At 34.4% G+C, this 25,170-nt stretch overlaps 3 protein-coding genes across 3 annotated transcripts; 2 read left to right on the top strand and 1 right to left on the bottom strand.

Moving 5' to 3' along the window:
- Window positions 1-2,291: 2,291 nt before the first annotated feature.
- LOC110689865 (homeobox-leucine zipper protein PROTODERMAL FACTOR 2-like) lies at window positions 2,292-5,719 on the top strand. Its single transcript, XM_021866697.1, has 9 exons — window positions 2,292-2,461; window positions 2,566-2,641; window positions 2,851-3,306; window positions 3,385-3,486; window positions 4,130-4,330; window positions 4,429-4,600; window positions 4,706-4,962; window positions 5,120-5,215; window positions 5,330-5,719. Exons 1-9 carry the CDS (start codon window positions 2,292-2,294, stop codon window positions 5,717-5,719), a joined length of 1,920 nt encoding a protein of 639 aa, XP_021722389.1.
- A 2,875-nt stretch (window positions 5,720-8,594) lies between these two features.
- Window positions 8,595-11,975, top strand: LOC110689740 (multiple organellar RNA editing factor 2, chloroplastic-like). The gene is made up of 4 exons (XM_021866527.1): window positions 8,595-9,100; window positions 10,021-10,118; window positions 10,211-10,276; window positions 11,515-11,975. Exons 1-4 carry the CDS (start codon window positions 8,676-8,678, stop codon window positions 11,655-11,657), a joined length of 732 nt encoding a protein of 243 aa, XP_021722219.1. The 5' UTR covers window positions 8,595-8,675; the 3' UTR covers window positions 11,658-11,975.
- Window positions 11,976-13,254: 1,279 nt separating this feature from the next.
- Window positions 13,255-23,497, bottom strand: LOC110689739 (ethanolamine-phosphate cytidylyltransferase-like). The gene is made up of 10 exons (XM_021866526.1): window positions 22,847-23,497; window positions 21,775-22,010; window positions 21,374-21,546; window positions 18,184-18,255; window positions 17,658-17,725; window positions 15,362-15,482; window positions 14,384-14,449; window positions 14,176-14,298; window positions 13,698-13,792; window positions 13,255-13,582 (listed from the first exon to the last, which is right to left on the bottom strand). The coding sequence occupies exons 1-9, from the start codon at window positions 23,167-23,169 to the stop codon at window positions 13,721-13,723; spliced, it is 1,254 nt and encodes a 417-aa protein (XP_021722218.1). The 5' UTR covers window positions 23,170-23,497; the 3' UTR covers window positions 13,255-13,582; window positions 13,698-13,720.
- Between the last annotated feature and the right edge of the window lie 1,673 nt (window positions 23,498-25,170).

The raw sequence follows: 25,170 nt of genomic DNA on the forward strand, positions 1-25,170 counted from the left end.
CCAGGAACATGTTCAACAAGTTCCGATTCTGATTCCCAATTTGAGTAACCTGTTGCAACAGGTTCCGATTCAGGTTCCAGGAATTGTTATGCTCACCCCTAGATATCATGTCACCCAATTAGAAATATGACATAGCACTTCAATTAAAAAATGCTTATGTCAAGAATTGAACTTGAGTCGTCCATTAGAAAATAAACGATAAAACATACCATCTTTGCTATCTAATAATTTTGCTCATTTATTCTTCTTTTTTTTGAAGAAGAAGAAAGAAGAAGATTCTTTTTAAATATAGTTAATGTAGACCATACGAGTGTTTTTGTTTGTACTTTCATACTTTTGTTAAGTAATACTCCGTACGAGATATTGACTTGAAGACAAATTATTTTCTTAGACTAAATCTAAAGTATAAGTATTTAAGATTATTATGTACAAAAAAAACTAAATTCAAATTCACCTACAAAAAATATAATACATGAAAACTATATTACAATAATATTTAACATATCAACTAGAGTATCGCACGAGCTAAATACTAGTTGGACATTGAACATTTACATGAGGAGAGTGTCAGGTGGCACATAAACTTCCTTTGGCATGCTTTTTAATACTGATATAAGTATAGATATGGGTGAGCAAATCGGGTACCCGATCAAAATTTTAGGAACCGGACTCGGAATTGGTTGAGCCCGGGTCCTAAAGTTCGGAATCGGAATTGGAATTGGATTAACCGGGTCCTAAAATTTAGGAATTGGAATTGCAACCACCGGGTATCGGTTCCGGGTACCCACTTATGTATATAATTGTTAAAATTTAATACAAATTCTAATACTTATTTTGGTCTATTTTCATTTACAGCAATAATACTTATATGTATATATGCATTAAGCTATTTTATTTATGTTAGGTATTAATAATATATTTTTTTATTTTACTAGCTAGATGCCTTCAACTCATTTTTGTTTGTTTTTTTTCAAAAATATCTAGTTTAATATATGTTGGGTAACCGGGTACCCAACCAGTTCTGGGTCCAAAAAATTGAGAATTGGAATCGGAACCGATTGCAACCGGTTCCTTAATTTTTTACCCGGAATTGGAACCATCGGGTCCAATTTCGGTTTCGGTCCCACCGGTTCCGGTTCCAATTGCGGATACCCAAATTTTTTGCTCACCCCTAAGTATAGATTTATACTAGTGTCACATTAAAAATGTACATAGTAGACCTGGCAAACAGGTCATTCGGATCGGGTATGGCTCGTATGGGTTGGGTTAACTTCGGATCAGCTAACATTCGAGTCGGGCCAGGCCAATTTGGGTTTTGATTATGTTTCAGGTCGGGTATTGGGTTGAGTTCGAGTTAGGTCAATTTCGGGTCGGGTATGTTCAAGTCGGGTCATGTTCGGATCGTTACATTTTGTGTTGATACAATGATCAAGCTCAAATCGATAATTTTATTCGGTTTGTGAGTTTAGTTACGGTTGGGGATGAAATCGTTTGAGTCATTTTTGGCACTAGGTATTTTTAGTTCGGTTAAAAGGTAATTTTAATTTTAGACATTTTGGGTATCGGGTCTGTTCGGGTTAAAATCAGATCAGGTCAACTTCGGGTCAGGTCATTTCAGATATTCTGTACAATCGGGTCGGGCCATTTTAGGTATCGAGTGAATTCCACTCGGGTCAGGTATGGGTCGAGTCGGGTTGATTTTGGGTATCGGGTCATTTTCGGGTCACGGATTGGATCAATCGGATTGGGTCAGGATTGTCAGGTATTACATATCATTTTTGCAACAATGCAGCTATATGCCTATATCTCATTAGCTATAAATATAATTTAATACCAAGTAATTCATAATAGGGGAAAAAATATTGTGGATTTTTTTTTTTTTAATTACTCCTACAAGATACCATCGCGAAAAAGAATTTGTCAAAGTTCTGAACCACCACCCTAAAACTTTGATTGTTCCCAGAGAAATGGCACAATTTATGTCAACAGTCCAATTAGCCATGCAAAAAATATGGAGAAATTATGATTTATTGGGAATATTGATTAAATTATGACTTTTTTTTTGGGGTAATATTGATTAAATAATGATTTTTTTTAGGGAAATGTTGCAAAAATTTAGGTGTTTTTCCCATTTCAGATACATAATTTGATCACATCTTACAATATTTTTCTTCTTTACATTTCAAGCTATCACCTTTTTATTTAGATTGTGTTTTTCATATCTTGGCATTCGCGTTATACGAAAAACGAATAAATAAAAAAAGAACGGAGAGAATACATTTTAGTTTTAAATGGCTGAGGAAAATATAATGACAATACATGGAAGCAACTATTTTAGTAATGGGGATCAAGATAATCAAAATAATAATCCCACACAAATGGAGGATCAACAACAGATAGGTCAAGTTCACTCACTCTTGCGCCTTATGAAGATCTCTAATGAATTTGTCGCGATAAAAGAGTACGTGTTGTACTAGTACCTTTGTTTTTATCTTCTAGTATCCTTTGATTTTTTATAGTTCAATCAATATTTCTTAATGTTGATCATTTTCTCCCTTATTTCAGTTCGATGGAGATGTCTCCTCTGCCCGGAAATAACGTTGAGTTTCAACACGATTATAATATTGAATTAAGGCCACAGGTTGGTAACACAAGCATGGGTTTATGTTGATTTTGCTTCATATCGATTGAGGCTTCAGTTATTATTTGTAACAGTCATGTTGATAGTGTAATTTGAACTAACAATAACAGGTGACAAATAATTGCAAACTGATGTAATGAAAAAATGTTCGTTACAATGATCTTAGGTAAATAGCTCTAACCGTAACAATTATTGTCTCATGACTTTAGGTTGGAGAATTTAGCCAAAAAATGAAAGCAACTGATCTTCTAATGTGTCTCTCTTTGTCCGCGGACACCAGCAAGCACAAAGTCGAGGAGCTGGCGGAGAAGGCAATGGATGAAGTAACGAAAATGTTCGTAGGAGGAGATCCCTTATGGCAACATGATTTGGATAAAGGAATGGAGGTCCTTAACATGGTTGAGTATAAAAGGAAATTTAACTCTAACTTAGACACCACATTGGATGAGATTATTAAAATCATCGCGGTAGATGCTCCCTTAGACCTCCCTAACTTTGATGAAATTATCGTTACTAGTAATAATAACAATAACAAGCCATCAAAGGAAGAAGACGTTGTCATGCAAGAACAGATCAAGTCCTTGAACAATGTTCATCATGGTTCGCGAGAAGTTAACTATGTACACATGCCTGCAATAAGTATCGTTGAAATCTTAATGGATGTGGTATGTTGATTACTTCTTAGAGTAATTCTTTTACTATAATGAATTTTATGTTAGTTAACATATGGTTTGTTTTCTTAGAGACTTTGGTCATTTGTGTTTTCTGAAATGCTCTCAAGGACTACAGTCCTAGGAGTTTTAACACCCGGAACACCAGAAACCTTTGATGGAGCCATGCAAATGGTAATTCAATTCTCTCACTTATTCTTGTATTTTTCTTAACTTCTATGTTCAGGCATATATTATCGAGTTTTTAGCTGCTTATTAGTCTCCCTCATTCAATAGGGGTTATGAGAGGGTTGCATAGCTAACATGGTGTACTATTGTAGCAAAATCTTATATATCTTTGTCCAATATAATAACCTAGCTTGTTTACTCATAAATATAGAGAGTTTTCTACTTGATATCTGTCTCTTAGTCATCACAAATATATAGGTCATATTTGACAATCCTTTACTTTCAACTATTTTTATTTTTGTACAACAAAAATTCTATTTAATTTGATTTAAAAGGCTTATTTTGAGAACTGAGAAGGTTGCATAGCTGACGTGGTGAATCTTTTGTATAATAACATTCCATTGTGTTTTTTTAGAAGTACAAAATACATTCTCTCATAGGAGAATACCACAGAAAAGATAAGCATATACTACACTAATTAGCTTCATCCTTAGCAATGAATAGTTGACATATATGGTGACAAGAAATTCTGTTGTCATGATTATATATAGATCATATGTTATTTCCTGGACTATAAGTTCCTACTAAGCATTCGAAAACTACTACAGAAATTGCTTTAAAGCATAAAATTTGGTTATGAATTGTGTAGATGTCGGCTGAGTACCATGCTCCCTCTCCTCTTCTTGCAACAAGGCAGAGTTGCTTTGCAAGATACTGCAAAGAGTTGTCCTCCAACACTTGGGCAATCGTCGACATTTCGTTAGGAAGTTTGATGGAAAATCCACTTATGAACTGCAAAAGAAGACCTTCTGGCTGCTTAATTCAAGGCTTACCTGATGGAAACACTCAGGCAAGATTTTATATGTTGCAATGTCCATAACATATAATCTTGTTATTAGTCCATAAACGTAAACAAAATCTTATATTGTTTTCTCGGTCCTTATATAGGTGACTTGGATTGAGCATACAGAAGCCGAAATTGCATCAATTCACCCATTATTCAAGTCACTAGTCAGCTCAGGAATTGTTTTTAGTGCAAAGCAATGGGTTGATACATTATCGCAACAATGTCAGCACCTTGACATGTTAATACAATATAGTCTTAATACTCTAATTAAAGGTAATGATAATCAAATTCTAACCCCCCCTGCACCCTCATCTTGTTACCAAAGCCACCGAATTTGATTTAAATTATAGCTTGTACATGATGCTTATGATAAAGCAGAGGTTAGTCCATTTCGCGTGGAGAGATTACTGAGGCTAGCAGAGAGGATGAGAAGAGAATTTTATGGTGCTACTAGTGCTACCGAAGGAAATGGTTACAAGCCTATATCGATTAAAGGGGGAGACGACGTTTTAATCAAAACGTTAGATAGTGATGATCAAAGCCCTGGCTTATTGACTGTGACTACATCCTCCTGGTTTCCCTTCTCTGCTAAGAAAGTTTTTAGCTTCTTGGGCAATGAAAAAAACCGAACCAAGGTACGTAGTTATTAACATATTATTGGTTATACTTCAAGTATGTGTTAATAACAACTTCTTTATGCTTATGCAATTTATACTCAATTCTTTTAAAACCAAGGCATTGCATTTAGTTGCTCTGCCTCTAATTACATACTCTATACTATTATGTATGTAGTGGGATGCGCTTGCACTCAAACGTGCTTCCGAGGAAGTTTTCCATGTCCACAGTGGTCAAGGTCCAGAAGACATTGTTTCTATTACCAAAATGGTGGTATGTTGACTACATTACACGTTAATTCAGTAAATTTTTCAGTAAGGAATTGTTACATATATTCCTAAGAATATATCGACAGTATTAATGTTCTCTGCTCTTGGAAAATTGTAGGATGGTAAAGGGAGAATTGACACCTTTTTTCTACAAGAAAAACATGAAAGCGCGGTAGCCTCATACGTACTCTTCTCACCCATGACTAATGACTCCCTCACTACACTATCTAACCATGGAAACATCGATGAAATTCCTCTTTTGCCTTCTGGATTCGCGATACTTTCTAACAAGGATTCTAGTCAAGAAGAGGAGGATGCAGGAAGCATAGTGACTCTTTCGTTTCAGCTTTTAGATAAATCATCAAGGGCACAAAATGTTCCTAAAAGATCCATACGTAAGTTGTATAATCTTGTAAATGGCGCACTTTCTTCGATCAGGGCTGCATTATTTGAGGCCCCTGCAAGTGCAAATCATGCTGGTGTAGAAGGATCCTTGTGGTTAATTTAAAAACATTGATGTTCGTCATGTTAAACTTCTTATCCATTATACTCCCGTTGTTTCACTAAAATGGTCACACTTTACTGTTTGAGATTAAAGTTTGATATCTCTAACCTAATATTGCAAACTCATATATACAAACATGTGAAAATATCATCACTTGAGTTGAGATTAGTGGCATACTGGCATGTATATTAAGGCTTGTATGACACGTATTAACTACTGGAATTCAAAATTTTCTAAATTTTTTGGGTGTTTAAAAACTTACGGAGTAGTATCCTCCCTCACGGACTTGTAACAAGACTCAGTGTGAGTCCGATCTCACCTTATATATTCTCATTTACAATGTTACAATAATTAAAGAATAACTAGCTTAAGGCCCGTGCCATGCACGGTAAGTCTAATTTTTAAAAAGAAAATTAATTATATCCAACAAATAAAATTTAATAAAACATACATATCAAATATATAAAATTATAACGTCATAATCTATATTAATCGGCAAAGCAAAATAAATACTACAAAATATTAATAATAAATCACCTTTTATATGTCATATATATATATATATATATATATATATATATATATATATATATATATATATCACCTTTTATATCTAAAAAATCATTGCAATGGAAATAAATCTACTCAGATCATTGAAGACAATCAAGAACAATCAATAATTGGGCAACACTAATCTATATTATTACATTTTTAGTTTATGGATTGATGCTCTACATATACGATATCGTCATTCTTTGTTGCTAAAAAAATGTGTTTGAAGCTAACCAATAATTGTAGTTTAACCATTTTTGTTTATTGTCTTAAAAATTTAATTGTAGATAATAGATATATATCCAAAAAAAAAAAATACACAAAAGGAGATGTCAATTGTCACTATGTCTGACGTATCTTTATTATTGATGAATGTCGAGTGTAATAAATTTATTATCTCAATCAAGTGTCTCAGCAAAAGATAATAATTTTTTTTGCTTTTACTAAGATATTGATTTTTTTTTTAATTTTGTAATTTTACAAAAAAATTAATTTATATTTTACCTATCCCTAGAATTAGACATATGATATAATTGTCAAACACAACATTTATTTTATAGTTATAATATACTCTATAAATCCTTAATTTGTGATAATATATATGCAGTAGTAAAATTTCAGAAATAGAATTCTAATTAATTTGAATATATAGTTATATTGAAATTGAAATATTATATTAGCTAGAGGTATTTGAAAAAAAAATTAAGCGATGTTTTAAAGTAATTTCCTTAACATCTATTATATGAATCAATTTATCATTACTTTTTTGGCAAAATCTTATAATACTCCATTTAAAAGATAATTAAAAAGGAGTTGGAATAATTATTTAGGTAAATGTATATAGAAAAATTATGAACACCAAGTAAAAAGGAATATATATGTCATAAATATAATATAAAAAATTTGGGATGATATTATTATAGAATCAAATATTAACAAAAAAAAAATGGTTATAAAAGGAAGGGGAGTTTTGGAAGGAAAAAACAATACCAGAATGTGACACGTGTCACTCACGGTGTCTATTTTAGTATTAAGTTATTGATTACTTTGTATGAATAAGAAACTAATTTGTATATTTATGGAACGGAAAAAAAAAATGCAAAAATTGCAATCCATGATTTGATACCACCAGACCCAAAAAAACAACAATTAATTTTAAAAAACCGATTAATTAAATTGCTAATATAACCAAACCTAAAATCACATTATTTACATCCTTCGACCAAATGTCATACAGATTGAAGTACTCCCTCTATGTATGAATAAGTGCATCATTTTGACTTTTTGCATTATTCACATACTAATTTTGACTTAATTACTATTAATACTTGTATATAAAGATCAAATACTATTAAATTAGTTACAATGTATATTTTCATAATATTAATTTTTTATATAACTATTACAATATTAAAGATATTAATGGTTAAAATTATGCATTAACATGTGTGTCAGTCAAAGTAATGCACTTAAATAGTACTTCGTACTTTACCCAACCTAACCTAACCTGAAAGTAAGTGATTTAAAATTCTACATGGACACAATAATGTACCATGTCCATGACTCAAATTAAGAATGGCAGTGGGTCAGGTTAAATGGGAGTACCGCCCTATCCTCACCCCAGTGAACTGGGGATGGAGGGAGGTTTGGCGGGTGGTGGGGGCGGGGATGAATATAAAAGAGTGTACCCGCCGCGGGTGATGGGGTGGGTATGGATTTTAGAGTATCGCACCCTACCCCACCACCTGCCTCGTATCTGCCATATACTAATTTTTGTGATGCTTGAAATAAATTTGGAAGAGTCTAGAACATAGATACTGATAATATGTTAAAAATAAATTATTAAATTAATAACATTAACGTCGTATGAATTCCACCGAGTAGATGATAAAAGAGATTTGTTAGAAATGATAATTTTCATATTATTGTGATATAATAGATTATCGTAGCGGGTTTGGGGCGAGCATAAGGTGGGTATGGATATCTAAACGGGTGGCGGGGTGGGGATGGATATTAACTTGTATTTGACGGGGCGGATATGGATGTAATCGTGTGGGTATTGTACCCATCATAAGTGGTGGAGCTGAACCGAGGAAATGATATAAGATTTTTAGGTGGGGATGAATGTGAACGTACCATCCTCCGCATCCAACTCACCCCATTGTTATTTCCCTAGCTCAAACTAGACCTATTGAAACCCAACCCGCTGATTTAAACTGACACCTCTCATTATCAACACCGATAACCCGACCTGAAACAATCCGACCATACCCGGCCCATAGACCAGGTCTAGATCACTCCTCAAAAACGGGTAAAAATATCCTCTATCTTTCAAAACTCCCAACCTAGCTAAAACCCTCTCTCATTCTCATTTCTCAGTCCTCCATTTTCTCTCTCCTCCACAACAATGGCGTCCACCATAACCCGCTCTCTGACCTCCCTCCGCCCCACCACAACCACCACACTCACCTCCTTCAAACGCCTCCTCAATTCTCTCTCCTCCACCACCATCACCCACCCTCCGCCAATCTCCGCCTTCCCTCGCCCAACTCGTCCTTCCATCTTCATCTCCAGCTCAGTCCGAGTCATCTCCGCAACTCGCTTCAACTCTATCCGATGCCGGGTCAACCGCTCTGGACCTTACTCGCCGCTCAACAACAACTCCGGTGGGTCCAATTTTAGCGACCGCCCTCCGACGGAGATTGCGCCGCTGTTTCCTGGGTGTGATTATGAGCATTGGTTGATTGTTATGGATAAGCCTGGTGGTGAAGGTGCTAATAAGCAGCAGATGATTGATTGCTATGTTCAAACCCTAGCTAAAGTTCTTGGAAGGTACATATTTTCACTCTAATTTTTTTAGGGTTTTCTTTGTTGTATCCTGTTATTATTCTTTTACGTCTAAGCGCGTTAATAGATACCTTAATTACACCAATCGAAGCGTGATTTGGGTTGAATTTGTTGATTTTTTTTTCTCTGTTGTGTTTAGGATTTTCATTGTTTAGTGTGAAATGTTGCTTTAATAATTTGTTTTTTTTTGGTTAAACATTTTGAAATGTAAGGTTGCAAATTTTTTTAATGCTGAATTTTAATAAAAAATATTGATTGATTGTTGAATGTTGGAAGAAATGACATTAAAATTTCGTGTTCATTATGTGAATTGCAAGATATGAAGCAAATCAAGTTGTCCTTTTCTTTTGTTTCAACAATTTTAGTGTGCTTTAACCTGATTTCAATTCGAAAGATTAAATGGTACCTATTTAAAATACAATACACTGGTAACTACAAAACCTTTTTTTTTTTTTTTTTTTTCCCAAAACATCTATTCACGGAAAGCTGTAGAGGGTCAAGGCAAATATTCTGTTTTCAAATTAACATCTTCGACCTCAAAACAACTCCAAAAATCGGTGCCAACAACACTAAGCCGTACTATGTATGTGGTTTCTTCAGTTTCATCTCAGGTTCTTGTTGTGTAAATTATGAATGTGATCAAGGCCTGATTTTTGTTATGGTTAGCATTTCATTTTGTGCAAAGACTGCAAACTCATTTACTTTTTGTTGCCTTTTTTTTTTTCTCCTTTCATAAATTTGTGTTTGTATTTGAATAGAATTGTAGATCATATTTATTGGTCATTAAGAAGGTAATCAGGGATTAGAGGGAGAAAGGGTTAGCAAGTGCAGTATAGCTGTGTTCGTGAGTATGATGGTTATCTTATGTTCATGTAACATTATGTTTTTATCTGATGATAATTCAGTGAAGAAGAAGCCAAGAAGAAAATATACAATGTATCTTGTGAGAGGTACTTTGGTTTTGGTTGTGAAGTTGATGAAGAAACTGCTAACAAAATGGAAGGTACGTGACTGTACAATAGTTTCTCATTTGATTGTTGTAAAACTTTTTGTTTAATATTGTTACCATTAATTTTGATGCCTTTTTTGTTGTAGGTTTGCCTGGTGTCCTCTTCGTGCTTCCTGATTCTTATGTGGATGCTGAGTACAAAGATTATGGAGGTAAACAGCTAATGTGTTTCTCTTCTAATCCTCCAGCTCTATGTGGACAAAATAATTTAAGTGTGATGATATTAGAAATGGATAGAGATGAGATAAATAATGTGATTGCTGGGATCAAGAAAAATGTTGCTCCCATTTGTATTAAGTTGCTGCCATTCATGGTTAAATTCCTATTTTGTCCATAATTTGATGCCTATCATCTTCACTCCAGTTTGTCCATGCAACATCTGTGAAATATTAGCTGTCACAATGAATTTCATTTAAAGGACATTGTTTTGAATTCATTTGTTGGAGAGATGCGTTATTTAATACTGAAGATTATTAATTTGGTTGATACTATGCCCTCTTTCCTTTTATTGCAATATACTCCATGCATATTCTATAGTCTTACAGTATCTAGATTACTAGAGAGTTATGAGTTGAGGGGCCTCCTGCAAGAATGATTTGAAGTCAATTTGTTAATATACTGATTAGAATAGCCTTGCCTAAATGTATTTGTCTAAGCTTAGTGATTATGCTTATTGCATACTTCCTCCTTTTCATTTTAGTTGACACATTTCATTTAGGCGCATTTGCCAATGCATAACTTCAAATATGATATCTTTGATTATGTGCAGCCAAAAGTTATAAAAATTTGAAATTTGGAAGTTATATATTGAGACGAATCAAACAAGACCCCACTCGACCATGTTTAAACAATGAACTGTGTATTTTGTTGAATTTATTCAGTGTAGTAGCCGTTTCCTGTAAACTGTTATATGAATCCTTCAAACATTATATCCCATTTGCTGCATTTTGGTTTTCCATTAGCAATATGGTAGCCTTTTCTATTCGGTAGCCAAACTGCAATCATTAATTGAAAGTGAAGATGTGTTTTTAACTGAAGTAATAGGTTAGTCGTGTTAAGTAATGTAAAGAATTATGCTTGTTGCTTTGTTTACATTCCCAATAATGCTTTAACTTGAAAGATGAATTGGTGCAAGGTCCCATCCTTTGACAACTTTTGAGTAAACATAATTTTAACAAATTACCTATGATAAACTAAGGATATTATGTGAAATTTAATCATAATCTGCTGTGTTTTTTTTAAAAAAAACTTTTAGAAGGTTTAGAATATACTCCATATATACTAAGTATTATTCACTGGAGGATAACACAATTTGTGACCGCCTTGGAGCTTCTCTTAGCAATAGTTTTGAAATATTATACTGAAATGCAGTCTTTTTATTATTTTGCAGCGGAGCTGTTCGTGAATGGTGAAATTGTCCAGAGACCTCCAGAAAGGCAAAGGAGAGTGGAACCAGTGCCACAAAGAAATCAAGACAGACCAAGATATAATGATAGGACTAGGTATCAAAGGAGGAGGGAAAATATGAGGTAGACTGCGTGAATATGGACTGAAGAGGACCTGCGCTGGCTAATAACCTGGTTGTTTGCAAGTAATGTGTTCGGCATGGTCATGCTTGCTGTCTATCAGTATTTGTAGTGTCGCACTAGGCTCGCAATAGTCTATCTGTAATTTCAGTGTCACACTAGGTTCAAAAAAGTGTTCTTTTTGTCTCTCCTTGTGGGACTTCTAGTTATGGAAAAGAGAACTTTTATCTACTGTTTAGTTGATTAAGTATATTCGGAAGGACTCGTGTATAAAAATTTATTTTGCAAGGCTGCTAGTTGGTATATTAAAGGATTCTCATCTCTATGACTAAGGACCGTAATCTGCTTTCAGAATTGTGATGGTGAAACAGATCATTTTCTGTTTTCTGTTCCATCTTCACTCTTTCTCAATCTATCTCCGCCGTTATGGTCTTTGGATGGGTATGCTTGTATTATCAATTTATCATTGGAGGTTTTCATTTGGTAAACAATCTGTATATGGTACTTGACCGACGATGAATTCTTAATGAAAGGTAACAATGGAGTCCAATGATCCAGTAAAGGGTTTGTTCAAATTGCAAGTTACTGACTGTTCACGAATGAGAGCATGAAGTTGAATTCAACTCCCTTGATTCCTTGAAGCTTCAATTTGAAGTTATACATGGTAAGTATCAAGTATGAACTTCTTAGAGGGTCTTAAGGGAGCATGCATCTCAATCTACGGAGTTTGTATATTTACGTTTCTGTTTAGCTTCTTGAGTGTAATTAGTATTACTACAAGCTTGTTAGAAGTGACAGTGAAGTATAAATCTTGTGAGCATTGGATTTATTAGAAACAAAAATAAAGTATTACAAACTATTGAGTAATATATAGTCTTGGGCACAAATTGTAAAGAGTTCAAAACGACACTAAAAGGCTAGAACTACAGGTAATAAGAGCTCAAGCAATGAAATGTTCATCTATTACTAACCTAATTTGAAGATTATACCAAGATGATCCTCCAAAAACAAACATCAACTCGCCAAAACCAAACAAACACTAAAATGAACCCAAATAGCTTGAAGAAATATCTAAAAGTAAACTAACACAGCTACACAAGTGTACATCTTTCCGCAGCAAGAACTCCCACCTAAACATTGGTAGTGAAATTAACTTCATTCCTAAACCTAAATTGTTACAATCTACAGCTTTGACTATAAATGACTATTTTCAACTTATACTGATGATTTTCAGGAATGATCCTATTTATTCCAGGAACCATGATGATCAATATTACACTTAGGGAGAAAACACAACTTTCTCCAGGAAGTGATGATCAATAATTTAGAATCACAGTTTCCTACCCCGGTTATTGTCTTTGCTATACTTGTGCTGTTAGGCCTATACACATAGTGTTCGCTCCTCGTTATACAACACCCCCAATTCCAGAGTCTGAAACTTGTTTTTTCTGTCGTTGGCCCCTCTTGTAGTTGTGTTTGCTATGCGCACACAAGCATCCCGATCATTCCTTTCCCAGCATAAAATTTACGGTTTAAGTGAATTAAATATGAGACCCATATATGACCATAAATTAGTCCATTAAAATACCTACTGCATAAGAAAGGGGATCAAATTAAATAATTAATTAAATAAATAAGGTAATCACAAAACTGAAAAGATTACACAAGTATGTGTAAATGACTATATCTAATAAATCTTTCTTCAAAAAAAAACTATATCTAATAAATCTTGCCTATCATCATCAAGAAGCAGTAAACCATTTTCTATTCCCTATACTGTTTTTTTAATGCAACTGTGGAATCTCAAAAATGCAATCCAAGAGCTTTCTGTATTGCCCTTTCTCCTTTTACTGCAGTTTCCGTCATCTTATTTTCATTCGCAAGATATATAAATACCCAAAAATGATGCTGAACAAACACCGAAGTTGCAGCCTACAGAAGTTATGGTCAGAAAATTTTAGTCAGGCATGTGACAAAGATATATAATACACTATGCCCACTAGCCATTCCTATCGACTAAAAGATGAACCAAAGCAAACATTCTTACCAATCCATAATTTCTAAATAGATTTAGTCACCAGACACAAAAGTCCTCTCTTCATAATACTTCCGCTCACTCGCTGCTTTCTTCTCATTCCGTTTCTGCAGAAAATGTCAGGAACAATAGATCAGACAGCAACCCAACAAAATAAATAAGATAATTCAACAAAAAAGAACCCCCCCCCCTCCCCTCTCCCCCTTTCTATTCATTACATAACACCAAACCCTTATATTTTGGAATCAATTTAAATTTCTAAAATGCCACGGAAAAAATCAATTTCTAGAAATTTGCTAAACATGACCTCCCCACCCCTTTGTTTCCTTTATAAATGGCTCTTGTAATTTAAGATGGAGAGGAAAAAAAAAAGGCGCACAAATGCATAATTTGGTGGATGTATAAAGGTGTCCAAGTAGAGATAAACCTACATCAACTTTCAGATGAATACAAAAAGAAGAAATAGCTGATGGGAATGAGAAATGCACACCTGATAAGCTTCGTGATTAGCAACAATTCTTTTAATAATTGTTGTGGTCGTTATGTCCAATGGACTTTCTATAACTTTGAAGATGCCCATACTTATAGGGACAGCATAAGGGTTATCTTCTTCCTGTAAAATACAATTCACGCTTTTTAGTATCAAGCAGAGATCAGATAATACACTGAAGCGACGGGAAAAAAAAGGGATAATTTACCTGCTGGAAGTCATCACTCTCAGCTACAGTTCCATGGACCACCAATGAGATATTGAAAGTTGTAATCTGCACCAGCAACAAACAAGTAAATATACAAAAATGCTAATAATGTCGTAACATAGAGTAAGCTTTGATTAATGTCAAAAACAAAAACAATTATTTCTCTATATTAAAAAAATTGCAAAACAGAACTTTTAGGTAAAAAGAGAAATGGAGCAAATTAACATGAAGAAAAAAAAGGCGATGAAGCAACTGGACCATTTGTTTATTAATTAATAAAAAAATAAAAATAAAAATAAAAAAAACAAAAGATAACCAGTACAGGCACAGCAAACCATAAGGACTTCTACAAAATCCTTGATAAAAGAAAAAGGGAGCATTACTTTGTAGTTTGTACTTTAACAAGATGCTCAATAATCAAATATCCAAGGGAGTGTCAATAGAATAAAATCCTATGTCCATTCACTCCATTGTCATGTTTTCAAGTGATAGCACGACCATTTAGGCTAATTTAGACTAATTATCTCTCATTCTATTGCTCGCCAGCAAAAATCAATTTCTCTGTACTGTTCTATATTAGAGGTAAAACCTTCAATTCATGATAAAATCATAATGATATTTAAGCATATATATCATCTAAAAAGATGAGCAACTCAGTATGTCAAAAAATAACAATTTCAGCAACATGTTTGCCTCTTTTCAAGGATCCAAGTGGGTAAACAGAATGTGAAAGAATGGGGTCATTCATAACAGAGCCAACCGGGGGAGGGGGAAGCCAAGAGAAATTATACTGGTGTAAATGTTAACACAGCTGAGCAAACAGAAAGATTGAGCGCAATATCTTCAATTTTTACGAGAGCAAAACTATCTTGACTATTGCTCTCCTCTGTCAATTCACAAAGTTTGTATAATGAAAGGGGGCACTATCAACAGGTGAAAAGAGAAACCACAAGCTGCCAAATGGAAAAGAAAACTAACCGTATCTTTAGACACTTCCCAAGGAGCACCAATGATGACCTCGTCTACATAGCGACATGCCAAGACACTTAGGCTTCTTTCATGAAGATTCATGATTGGTTGATGACTTCCTCTTTTAGCACTGTACAAAGTTACATACAATAAATTAACACTATAAAACAAAAGATCCAAATTACTTTCGATTACAAGGCTTTACAGTTGAACAACATTCAAGAGGAAGGGAATCAAGATTTAAAAACTGATAGCTGCAGTTTCCTGAACCTTTTACAGACAAGGAAAGGGTCAACCTTCATGAAGCTTTTTATTTTTATTTATTTTTTTTTATTTGGTGTAAATTGTATCGATATGAAGGTCAATTATTTCCCCATGGGATCCATTGAAGAACATTTCATCTCATCCAACACAGATTGATTGACATAATTGACTAAGTCAAGGGATGAATAAGTGGGCTCTTGAAAAGTAGGTACAACATTAATCCCCTTCCAACTATTATTATCCCAAGTTTAAGAGTTAAACTCGGAGGGTTCAAACGCAGATAACTTCAAGGAAGATATCACAAATTTCAAAGTTATAAACTTTCAATTACTTATGGAGGCTAAGACTTCACGCCATTCAGTTGTAATTCCTACTGAACACGTCATATCATTATTTTTCAATCTACCTAGTACAAATGCACACAACTTCAGAAAAAGACATCATTGATTACATAATTTTCAGTAGTCAGGTATTTCAAGGAGGCTCCAAACAATTCTGTGTTTATGGCTGTTGATTGGTGCACTTCAAAATGATGTCAATCTCATCCATACAACTACAGTATACCTAGCTTCAGCTTGGCGCTTCAGTTTGGCTTCTTGCAGACACAAACTGATGAGTGTATATTGATCTTCTCCCATCATGTTTAGAGTGACTAGACTACTAGAGCCTGTGTAAATGAATCGGCAATAATTAAGGTTTCTTCATTTCTCCATCTTCCCCCCACCTCACCCCAAAAAGTTATTTTTACAAAAATTGCTTAAAATCAGAAAATTCAACCAGAACAGTTCCAAAATTAATCAGTCTTCCTATAATAAAATCAAAGTTCAAGTTATTCTAAATATCCAACATTAAGGAATAATTCAGAGAGAAATTTAATTTTGATTAAAGGTTTACATAAACTTGCGTCTCCAACAACCTCCTCCCTCTTCCAGTTTCCTTGAACCCCCCAACGTTAAATCAATCGTAGTCTTTATCCTCTAACAATATCTTCTCCCTCCCAGCCGCCTTCCCAAATCCTCTTCCAAACTCTACAAATACCTAAGAGTCACCCCCCCCCCCCTCCCTCTTCCTTTTCAATGTTAATTTTTTCTGTACATGGTCTAAAATCTTAAATGACCCCTGAGTCCCCTCCCCCAAAGAGTACACAAAAGTTGCTCAAAATGTTGTGTTATTTGCCAACCGCGAGAGAGAGAGAGAGAGAGAGAGAGAGAGAGAGAGAGAGAGAGAGAGAGAGAGAGAGAGAGAGAGAGAGAGAGGAGGAGGAGGAGGAGGGGAAATAGAGGAAAAAAAAAAACACTTCTAGCAAACTCATAAAGTTCAGATAGGCATACCCACACCACCCTCATCTCACACCCTAACCTTATTAGGTGAAAGAGGAGGTGTAGTGGACAGAAACATTGGTAGGAGGATTATGTTGGGGCATGGGGGTAGCATAGGAGGTGGATCAAGCCACTACAGCAGACGACATATATGTATATAAATAAATAAAGACAACTACAGAAGACATGACAAAAGGCCCTAAAAGTTTGAACTCTAACTTCAAATATCTCAAAAGAAATACGAAGTATAAAATCCAATCAAATAAAAATATAAAATTAAACTAAATCAAAAGATTAACTTCAACTTCTTTATAGGCTAACATAATAACTGAAGGAAGACTAGAAGAGGAAATTAATTTCTACTAACTCCATCATCCAAAATTAGTTTCTTTGAGGGAAAACTGAAGTTTTAGGGAACGTATCATTACATAACTGATTCATAACTCGATACATAAATTCTTCCCAAGCATTTGTTTATTCCATTCAAGTCAAGAGTAGTGTTAAAGGATACCCAAACGATTTTAAAAATGTACTTGTGGGTGCGAACAAGGTCATATGACATACAAAGAAGGAAAAAAGGACTTAAATTTTAGGGCAAAGAGATTATTGTTATACGGGCAATTACAATCTATGTTATATAACAGAAGATACTAATAATGAAATCAATATTGAAGTGAAACCCCGTCCTGGAATTATTACACGAGAAGGGCATAGATTATAACCTGACAGTCTGGTCAGTATGGATTCCAACAAGAAGAAAATCTCCTAGTTCCCGAGCAAGCCGTAATATCTATGAGTCAAAAGAACATCGCAATTGAAGTTAGCATATAAATTTCATAGGTATACAGCAATAAACTAAACAATGCAAACTAGAATAACAATGTGCTCCGGCTCTATTCAACTTTACATGTAGTATTTTGGATCAGATCAGTTCAGTTTTTCAAAACCTTGTTCAATTTAGCAAGTTTAGTTCCACATATGACTAAATAAGTCATAAGGTAAAATAGCCAATCCAATAGCACATATAAGTCTCATAAGTTATACAAGTCATAAGATACAATAAGCAAATTCAGTTGAATATAGAAGCTTAAAAATTCTATGCACCTTAACGTACAATAGATAAAAGCCGCTTAAAACTAATTTCTCTTACAAAAGGGGAGGGGGAGAAGCGACAGGGGGGATAAGAAGGTGCAAAGACAGACAAGAAAATTATGCTATAAAGCATTAAAGAAGAGAACAACAGCATACCTCTACATGCCCTGCATGGAAAAGATCAAAAGCACCATCAATATAAACGATACGTGAATCTGGTTTGGGGCCCTGTAAAAAGAAGGAGAAACAATAAGTTAATAAGTATCATAAGGGCTACACAATTCATGCATAAAATCAAGCAGAGCATACAATTTAATTCAGACTATCAGTTGAATTCATGCACTCTAATTATACATGGTATATACCTAGTTTGCAAGAAGTGCAAAAATGCCTCAAGTCTTTTAATATCTTTCTAGATGTAAGATTTCAAAAGTCAGAGCATATCTGCATACAAATTCAAGGATAAATGTGCAACATACAATGACGTAACTGTAAATACCAAATCATTGGCATAATATACTTCTTCAGTTTTCCCTCCCTCTTGTTGTCTTTTTTTCATGCTCATGGCCCAACACTTTTTATCTACAAACCCTTGAATTTAACTGAGCTCGAGTACTATATTGAGCACACTGTAACGTATTATCCCTGAATTGAACTTACCTGAACTTAAAAGCCTTAAAATTTACAAATCAGAATTTATTAGCCCTAGATTGAGCGTATCTGAAATTAAAATATTCAGTTACATGCCCTGAGCCGAAGTACAGAACTTACTTGGACTTTTCTGAGCTAGTTAACTTGTGTGGAAACCTGATCTTTAAAAACACGGAAAGAAAAAAAGGCCCAAGCCTACTCATCTACATTTAAGAGGCTCTTTTAACCAACTAAACCAACCCCTGTACAGCTAGATCACATGCAAGTTCTTCTACGATTATACTATGTCATAGGCATGTGAAATTAACAATCAAAAACTAAAAGATTATCCTCACACTATCACCCACGCTTATCGCCCCTTGTTTCTCACTTCACATTAAACCCTGCATCCCCTTAGAGGCTTAGATCTTCTGACCAATGCACTGAAAGATCCACCACCTTTATTCCCAAACCATTATAGGTGCATATTCTTTCTCTATACTGCTGTGACCACTTTACTTGAGTAGCTTCATTTCCAACCTTATCCTTAAATGTGTGACTAAATAAGACACCCATCGTATCATCCTCATTTTGGTGAAATACCTTGCAAATACGTTAAAGATTCATTTCCAACATGTAATTAGGGGAAGCTAATGAAGTGGCTTGCACTCTGGCTCATCTTAGCCTCATAGACTACTCTACTAGAGTGTTGGTACTTAGTTGCTTGCCATCCAAAAAAAAAAAATGAAAAAAATATTGAAAGCCGTTGTGAGAATTGGTGGATGATTTAATCACCACATACTTAATTTTAATTCCCTCAAATGCCTGGTCCTATATATTTCTATTTCTTGTGGAAATGTTCACACTCAAATTTTTGATACTGTATAGATTTAATTTGATATAATAGATTAAAGATTGTGATTGCGGTTTTATTAATAGTCTGCAAGTTGGATACAACACAGTGGTGATAGCACTGGTGCAACAATAGCAAATAATTTGATAGTTTATCTCATATTAAGATGATTGATCTGATTTTCCCGTAATAGCATCAGCAATATCTCTATACAAATTTTTGGATAAAATTTAGCATTTCAAATTTACATCCTCTTTCATTTGTTATATCCTTTCTATCTCCCCCTGTTCTCTCTCACTTATAATCTGAAAGTCTACCTCACCAGAACAGCAAAGCAATTCATCAATTTGTTAGCTCCAATACCCCAATTTCATAGGGTCATAGGGGAGATCAAAGGAGTACCAAAATCTTCAAAATTATGCTATGTTTCTCTTCCTCTCCTCATTAGTTCTATCCTTTCCATCCCCCCACCCCCCCCCCCCCCACCCTGTGCTCTCTCACTTATAATCAGTAAGTCTTCATCAACAGGACAGCAAAGCAATTCATCAATTTGTTACCTAACCTCCAATACTCGAATTTCGTGGGGCCATAAAGGAGATAAAAAAAGTACCAGAATTTTCAAAGAATCTGCTCTGCTTCTTTTGCTCAATATTAGCTAGCTAGCTCACTTCCCACCTCACCCCAGTGATCCCACCCCCTTCTCCCTAATCCCATAAATTTTTCATCTACATTTGCCTGATTGAATCAAGGTTCTTTCACATTTCTAATGGCTATTGTGCACAATATGGAATGATCATACTGACAAAGAGCTTAGTAATCTCCTAGTGTCTAAATTTTATAGATATAGGTCTGACTACTGACTAGTAAACCCTAGATCTGTTAATTGAAAGTGATGAGGCTTTGAAAAAGGATCTGAATTCTATTGTACATTTTCAGGATACAGTGTCATCATGTCAATTTTCTATTCCAGTAATGATAAAGACTGACCAAATTTAAACACTGAAGCTTAGTACTTTTGCTTTATTCAAAGTTAGTATCCTTTTTTCCAGCAGAAGAGAGCAACAAGAACAATAAAATATATACAAAATAGGAGGTGAGGTGTTTAAATTTTTGCTTAGAAAGTATAAACTTATCAATTTCACATTGGGATATGAAACTAGGTTTACAGCATAACTGCAACGTGACTATTGTTATGTTAGCTCCCACCTATCTTTTTCTGACAGAAGTTATATGTTGTTATATAAGTTAAGTGTATATAAGAAAAATAATTCACAGACTAAAACCCAAAAATACTAGGAGTGAGAACCCATGACAAACCACAATTTAAAAATGCTATCCATACCCATTTCACACACCAGGATATACAGCTGAGCAAAATAACAATGTTCTTGCTTCAAGTACTCAAGGGGTAATGGTTTTCCGTTTCTACACTGATTTGTTATGTGTCTGCAATTATTCTAAGGCAGACTTTGTGAGATTAGCATCATTTTTTAGAGTTTATATCCAGAAAGATACCTTCAACAATCAATTAAAATATAATGAAATTGTTTCTAGACCACAATGACTCAAGATATCATGAATTGATTCATGTTTCAAGTGGTCTTAACATATCTAATACTTCGGATCACCTAATAGTCAATGTACAGTTGTGCATGATGATGATTTATCATTTCCAAAGATAGCAGCATGACTTCTGCAATCTAATCATGTTTCCAACTCTTACAGAAGTATCCTAATTTAGTGATATTTGAGGATTCAAATTTACGAATGTAACAATTTTTGTATGTGAAAGACTGAAAAAAAAAAAAAAGGAAAAACCCCATTCCGAAAGTCTATACCCTAGTTTATAGGGGATGTACATACCTTTCCATTTGAAAACTGAACAATTCTGCGAGATGTTGGAAGAAAGTGCGAGATACGAGTTCCACCACCGTCATCAAACTTTTGGCTATGGCCATGGCTGAACTGTCTCTGAAGAGAAGAGTGGTTGGATTTTTCATTAGAAGACCTTTCTCTAACACAAAGAAGCATACGTCCTGCACAGGGACACTAAATGTATCAGAAAAACACATAAGTTACTAACAGTACCAAATGAAAATCACATGCATCAGTCTGAAGCTACTTAGCAAATAACTTATTTATCAAAGGTGCAGCAGGTGAACATTGTCACTGAACCAAATGCCAAAAAGCTAGAAATAACAATTTTACATCAGATTAAGCAAAATGCAGGACAAATAAATCAAAGATTAGAATAGAGTTACTACCAACAATGTCTGTACTGGACACTCCTTCTGTACGTTTGATCTGCTTAAAACGACCAGCTCTTTTGGCTAGAGCGTAAGCATCAGACCCGTCAGGAAGAAGACAGGGGTCATCCCCATGAATAATGTAGTCAATATTATATTCATCAAAAAGCTTCTTCATAAAATCTTCAGTAATTGCATAAGGAGCATCAGGAATGACCTCATCCACCCATTTTACAGCTTGGACCATGATCAACCTGTCAAAAAGTTTGATTTTAAAGAGCTATTGTGATCACAAACTCTAACAGAATAACTATGCAACAGTTGACAATATCCCTTAATTTCAGTATCAGAGTTAAACATGTAACAATAACTTCATCCAGATTATCAACAATATTTGCAAGCTTTAAAGTCGTAAAATAATTAACATATCAATCTTAAGTTAATGCTCTTCTTATTACCTAAGACACTAATTCAAAGGAAATAGAAATATCTTCCATATAAATACTTCACATGCTCTCGTCATACTAGCGATAACAATTTAATGACATTCCATAAAAGAAACCTCACAACCATATATAGAAGTTTTTGTTTCCCAAGGGAACAAATAAAACATCTCTAGCAATTGTAATCCCCAGAGTCAGCCTAAGAACATCATATCCAAAATCCCTAAGAATCTCATTATCAAAGATAAACAAAATGGTGATCTCTACTTCAGTCAATTGTCATTGGAAATTGTAACTACTCAAACATGCTAACACATACATACTCAACTTTACTAATAATCATTTAGATTCCACAATTGACAACGTAACAACACTCAAAACTACAACAATCAATAATCTATGACCGCCTTTGCCTCAGCAGAACAAACCAAAAGACTTGCTGGCTAGCTCGCGCAACAACCTAATTCGGGTTTTTTAATACAAATACATAAAATTTAAGCCTCATTTAGCTCATTTGAGTAAAGACACCAATGACAGGCATAAAACATCACAAAACAAAATAACCCATTTCACAAATTTCAACATAATTCAAAAGAAGCAGAACAAAAAACACAAGAAATTCACATAAAATCATATAAAAGAGACACCTTTCGTGAAGAGGAGTAACAGGAGGACCCTTATTAGCAGTAATTTCAGCATCACTAACAACACCAACAACTAATTGATCCCCAAGATTACGAGCTTGACGAAGAGCATTACAATGGCCATAATGCATCATATCAAAACACCCATCCATATAAACACGAGTTGGCTTCTTCTTCTTCCGAACCCATAATTCTAGGGTTTCCGATAACCCAGTAGCATGAATTCCCCAAATTGATAACCCTAATGCCACACCTCCCACCACACATTTCGCAATCAACCTCAATTTCTTTTCCCCATTATTCTCAACAATTGAATCCGACGCCATTGTTATGAATTTGATGATTCTTTTTCTCTTCAAATTCAGCTGCGCATAATATCAACAATAATGGGTGATTCCGATTATTGCCTACGATTTTCTGGGAAAATGGGGCTTTTGATTGTTGACGTTAAAGATGATATCTTTATGATTTTCTCTGAGTATGTTGTAGAGAAATCTGGAGGAATTGATTCTGTCACAGAAAAAGTGATGCTTTATTATCAACAAGTTCTCAACTTAAAGCTTAAAGTACCATATTAGGCAATAAATATGTCTTATGTAGTTATGTGTGATTTGGATTCACAGTTGAAAAGGTACTCTGAGACTTCTGTGTGTGTTAAGAGGGTACTTTCCTTAGATAAAAGGTACTTTCCCCTAAAGATAAAGGGTTTAAAGGTACTTTGTGTCATTGTATCAGTAGTATGTTAAAATAGGGTGTTAATCCGTGATCGATTTCGGTTCAGGTTAAATGGTGTTGGAAAGAGGACGGATCGGGTGGATATAGGTTTATTTTGCCGGTGATTAGTTTGAGTCACTTTTAAAAATTAGTGTGTTGGTTTACATTAGTGCGGTTTCAAATTGAACCGGGTCATAATTATAAAATAAGGAGGTCATGTCCGATTTTAGTTGAAACATGTTGAGTGTATTTAGGTTCATATTGGTTCAGGTTAAAACCGAGTCAAGATGTAATCAGGGCAAGTCATACTTGATTCTGATTCAAATGGGTCATATTAGAAAACATAACCAAATATGACTACCCCAGTTATAATCGTAAAAAAACTTGATTTTTTTAATGGAATGTTATAAAATGATAGATGATATGTTTCTTCGAGTTTTTCTCAAGTTAAAACAATGTTAAATAGTAAATGCCCGTGGGTTAATTGGGTCGCATGTTGTATACGCTTCATGCATATCGGGTTAAGGCCCTTACGGGTTGAAACGAGTCAGTTATTCGGATTTACCCGGGTTGTAAATGACTTGGATTGACTAGGAGTATTACAAATTGTAAACGATTTACATAAGATAGATTGGGGTTGTTAAAAGTTTTTGTATAATAGGATACGAGTTTAATTTCTCATCTAATCTTGTCATTGTATATAATTTTCAAAAATTATGCATGAGATAATTCAACTCTTTCCCTTCTTTTTGAAAATTAATTGGTGTGTGAATGTTGGGGCAAAAACTTGTCAACAAGCAATTGAAACCCTAGCGCTTGGGGTCGTCTAGAGTGCCTTGAAGGTATACGCCCCTAAAGTTGCTATCTTTAATGACAAAGACTAACTAACGTTTCAGTAATTTTGACAAGAATTACTTGTAAATAGTTTTAAAAGAAGGGATATAACATGAAATGAACTAGATAGAGATATTGTATATTCAAGTCAAACAACATACACAAACATAATTATAAGAACAGATTATTCAAGCTTGTCAATAATTAGACATAATGAGAGAAGAAAATAAAATTACCTTCCTCATTGTTGCTACACAATCAGTTAACAGGTTTCAATACATGGAAGATGTATTATAAACTAAACTAACCTATACTATAAAAGGCTACACTTATCTAAGACTAAGAAAAAACTAGTCAATACAGATTGCACTAATATACAAGTGTACAACTATATACAAAATCAAGTTCTAAAAATCATCACCTGCCAAAAGATATCTGTTTCATTGAGGTAGACGAATGGCCGTGTCACCATTTTTAAGCTATTGGCAATCAGGACTTTTCTCATATTTCTGAAAGAGTTCAGATGCTTTCAACATGGACAATTCTCACCATGCCAATTTAATCAATCAAACCTTAATTAAGGCGGCTTGAACAAAACATGGAACTTGACAAATCGCAGCCAACAAGCTTATGATTGCTCACTATTACAAGCAAGTAGTGTCTAATTCTACTCATTTGATTATTTGAGGAATCCATAAACAAAAAACGATTATTTGAGGAATCCTTACTAGGAGGGAATTAAACAAAAAGATGACTTGATTGTTGGGGTTATTCTATCC

Source organism: Chenopodium quinoa, unplaced genomic scaffold (genome assembly GCF_001683475.1).
Source record: "Chenopodium quinoa cultivar QQ74 unplaced genomic scaffold, ASM168347v1, whole genome shotgun sequence".
NCBI lineage: Eukaryota > Viridiplantae > Streptophyta > Magnoliopsida > Caryophyllales > Amaranthaceae > Chenopodium > Chenopodium quinoa.

Bases quoted from the DNA above. Each gene is read 5' to 3' on its own strand.
- LOC110689865 (XM_021866697.1), top strand. From the start codon at position 2,292: ATGGCTGAGGAAAATATAATGACAATACATGGAAGCAACTATTTTAGT. The intron at 2,642-2,850 runs GTTGGTAACACA...TCATGACTTTAG, and splicing joins ATATTGAATTAAGGCCACAG to GTTGGAGAATTTAGCCAAAA. The intron at 4,331-4,428 runs GCAAGATTTTAT...GTCCTTATATAG, and splicing joins TACCTGATGGAAACACTCAG to GTGACTTGGATTGAGCATAC.
- LOC110689740 (XM_021866527.1), top strand. From the start codon at position 8,676: ATGGCGTCCACCATAACCCGCTCTCTGACCTCCCTCCGCCCCACCACA. The intron at 10,119-10,210 runs GTACGTGACTGT...TTTTTGTTGTAG, and splicing joins AACTGCTAACAAAATGGAAG to GTTTGCCTGGTGTCCTCTTC. The intron at 10,277-11,514 runs GTAAACAGCTAA...ATTATTTTGCAG, and splicing joins TGAGTACAAAGATTATGGAG to CGGAGCTGTTCGTGAATGGT.
- LOC110689739 (XM_021866526.1), bottom strand. From the start codon at position 23,169: ATGGCGTCGGATTCAATTGTTGAGAATAATGGGGAAAAGAAATTGAGG. The intron at 18,256-21,373 runs GTATGTACATCC...TTCTTTTTACAG, and splicing joins TTCAGTTTTCAAATGGAAAG to GGCCCCAAACCAGATTCACG. The intron at 13,793-14,175 runs GTGTGCATTTCT...CATTTTCTGCAG, and splicing joins CTAATCACGAAGCTTATCAG to AAACGGAATGAGAAGAAAGC.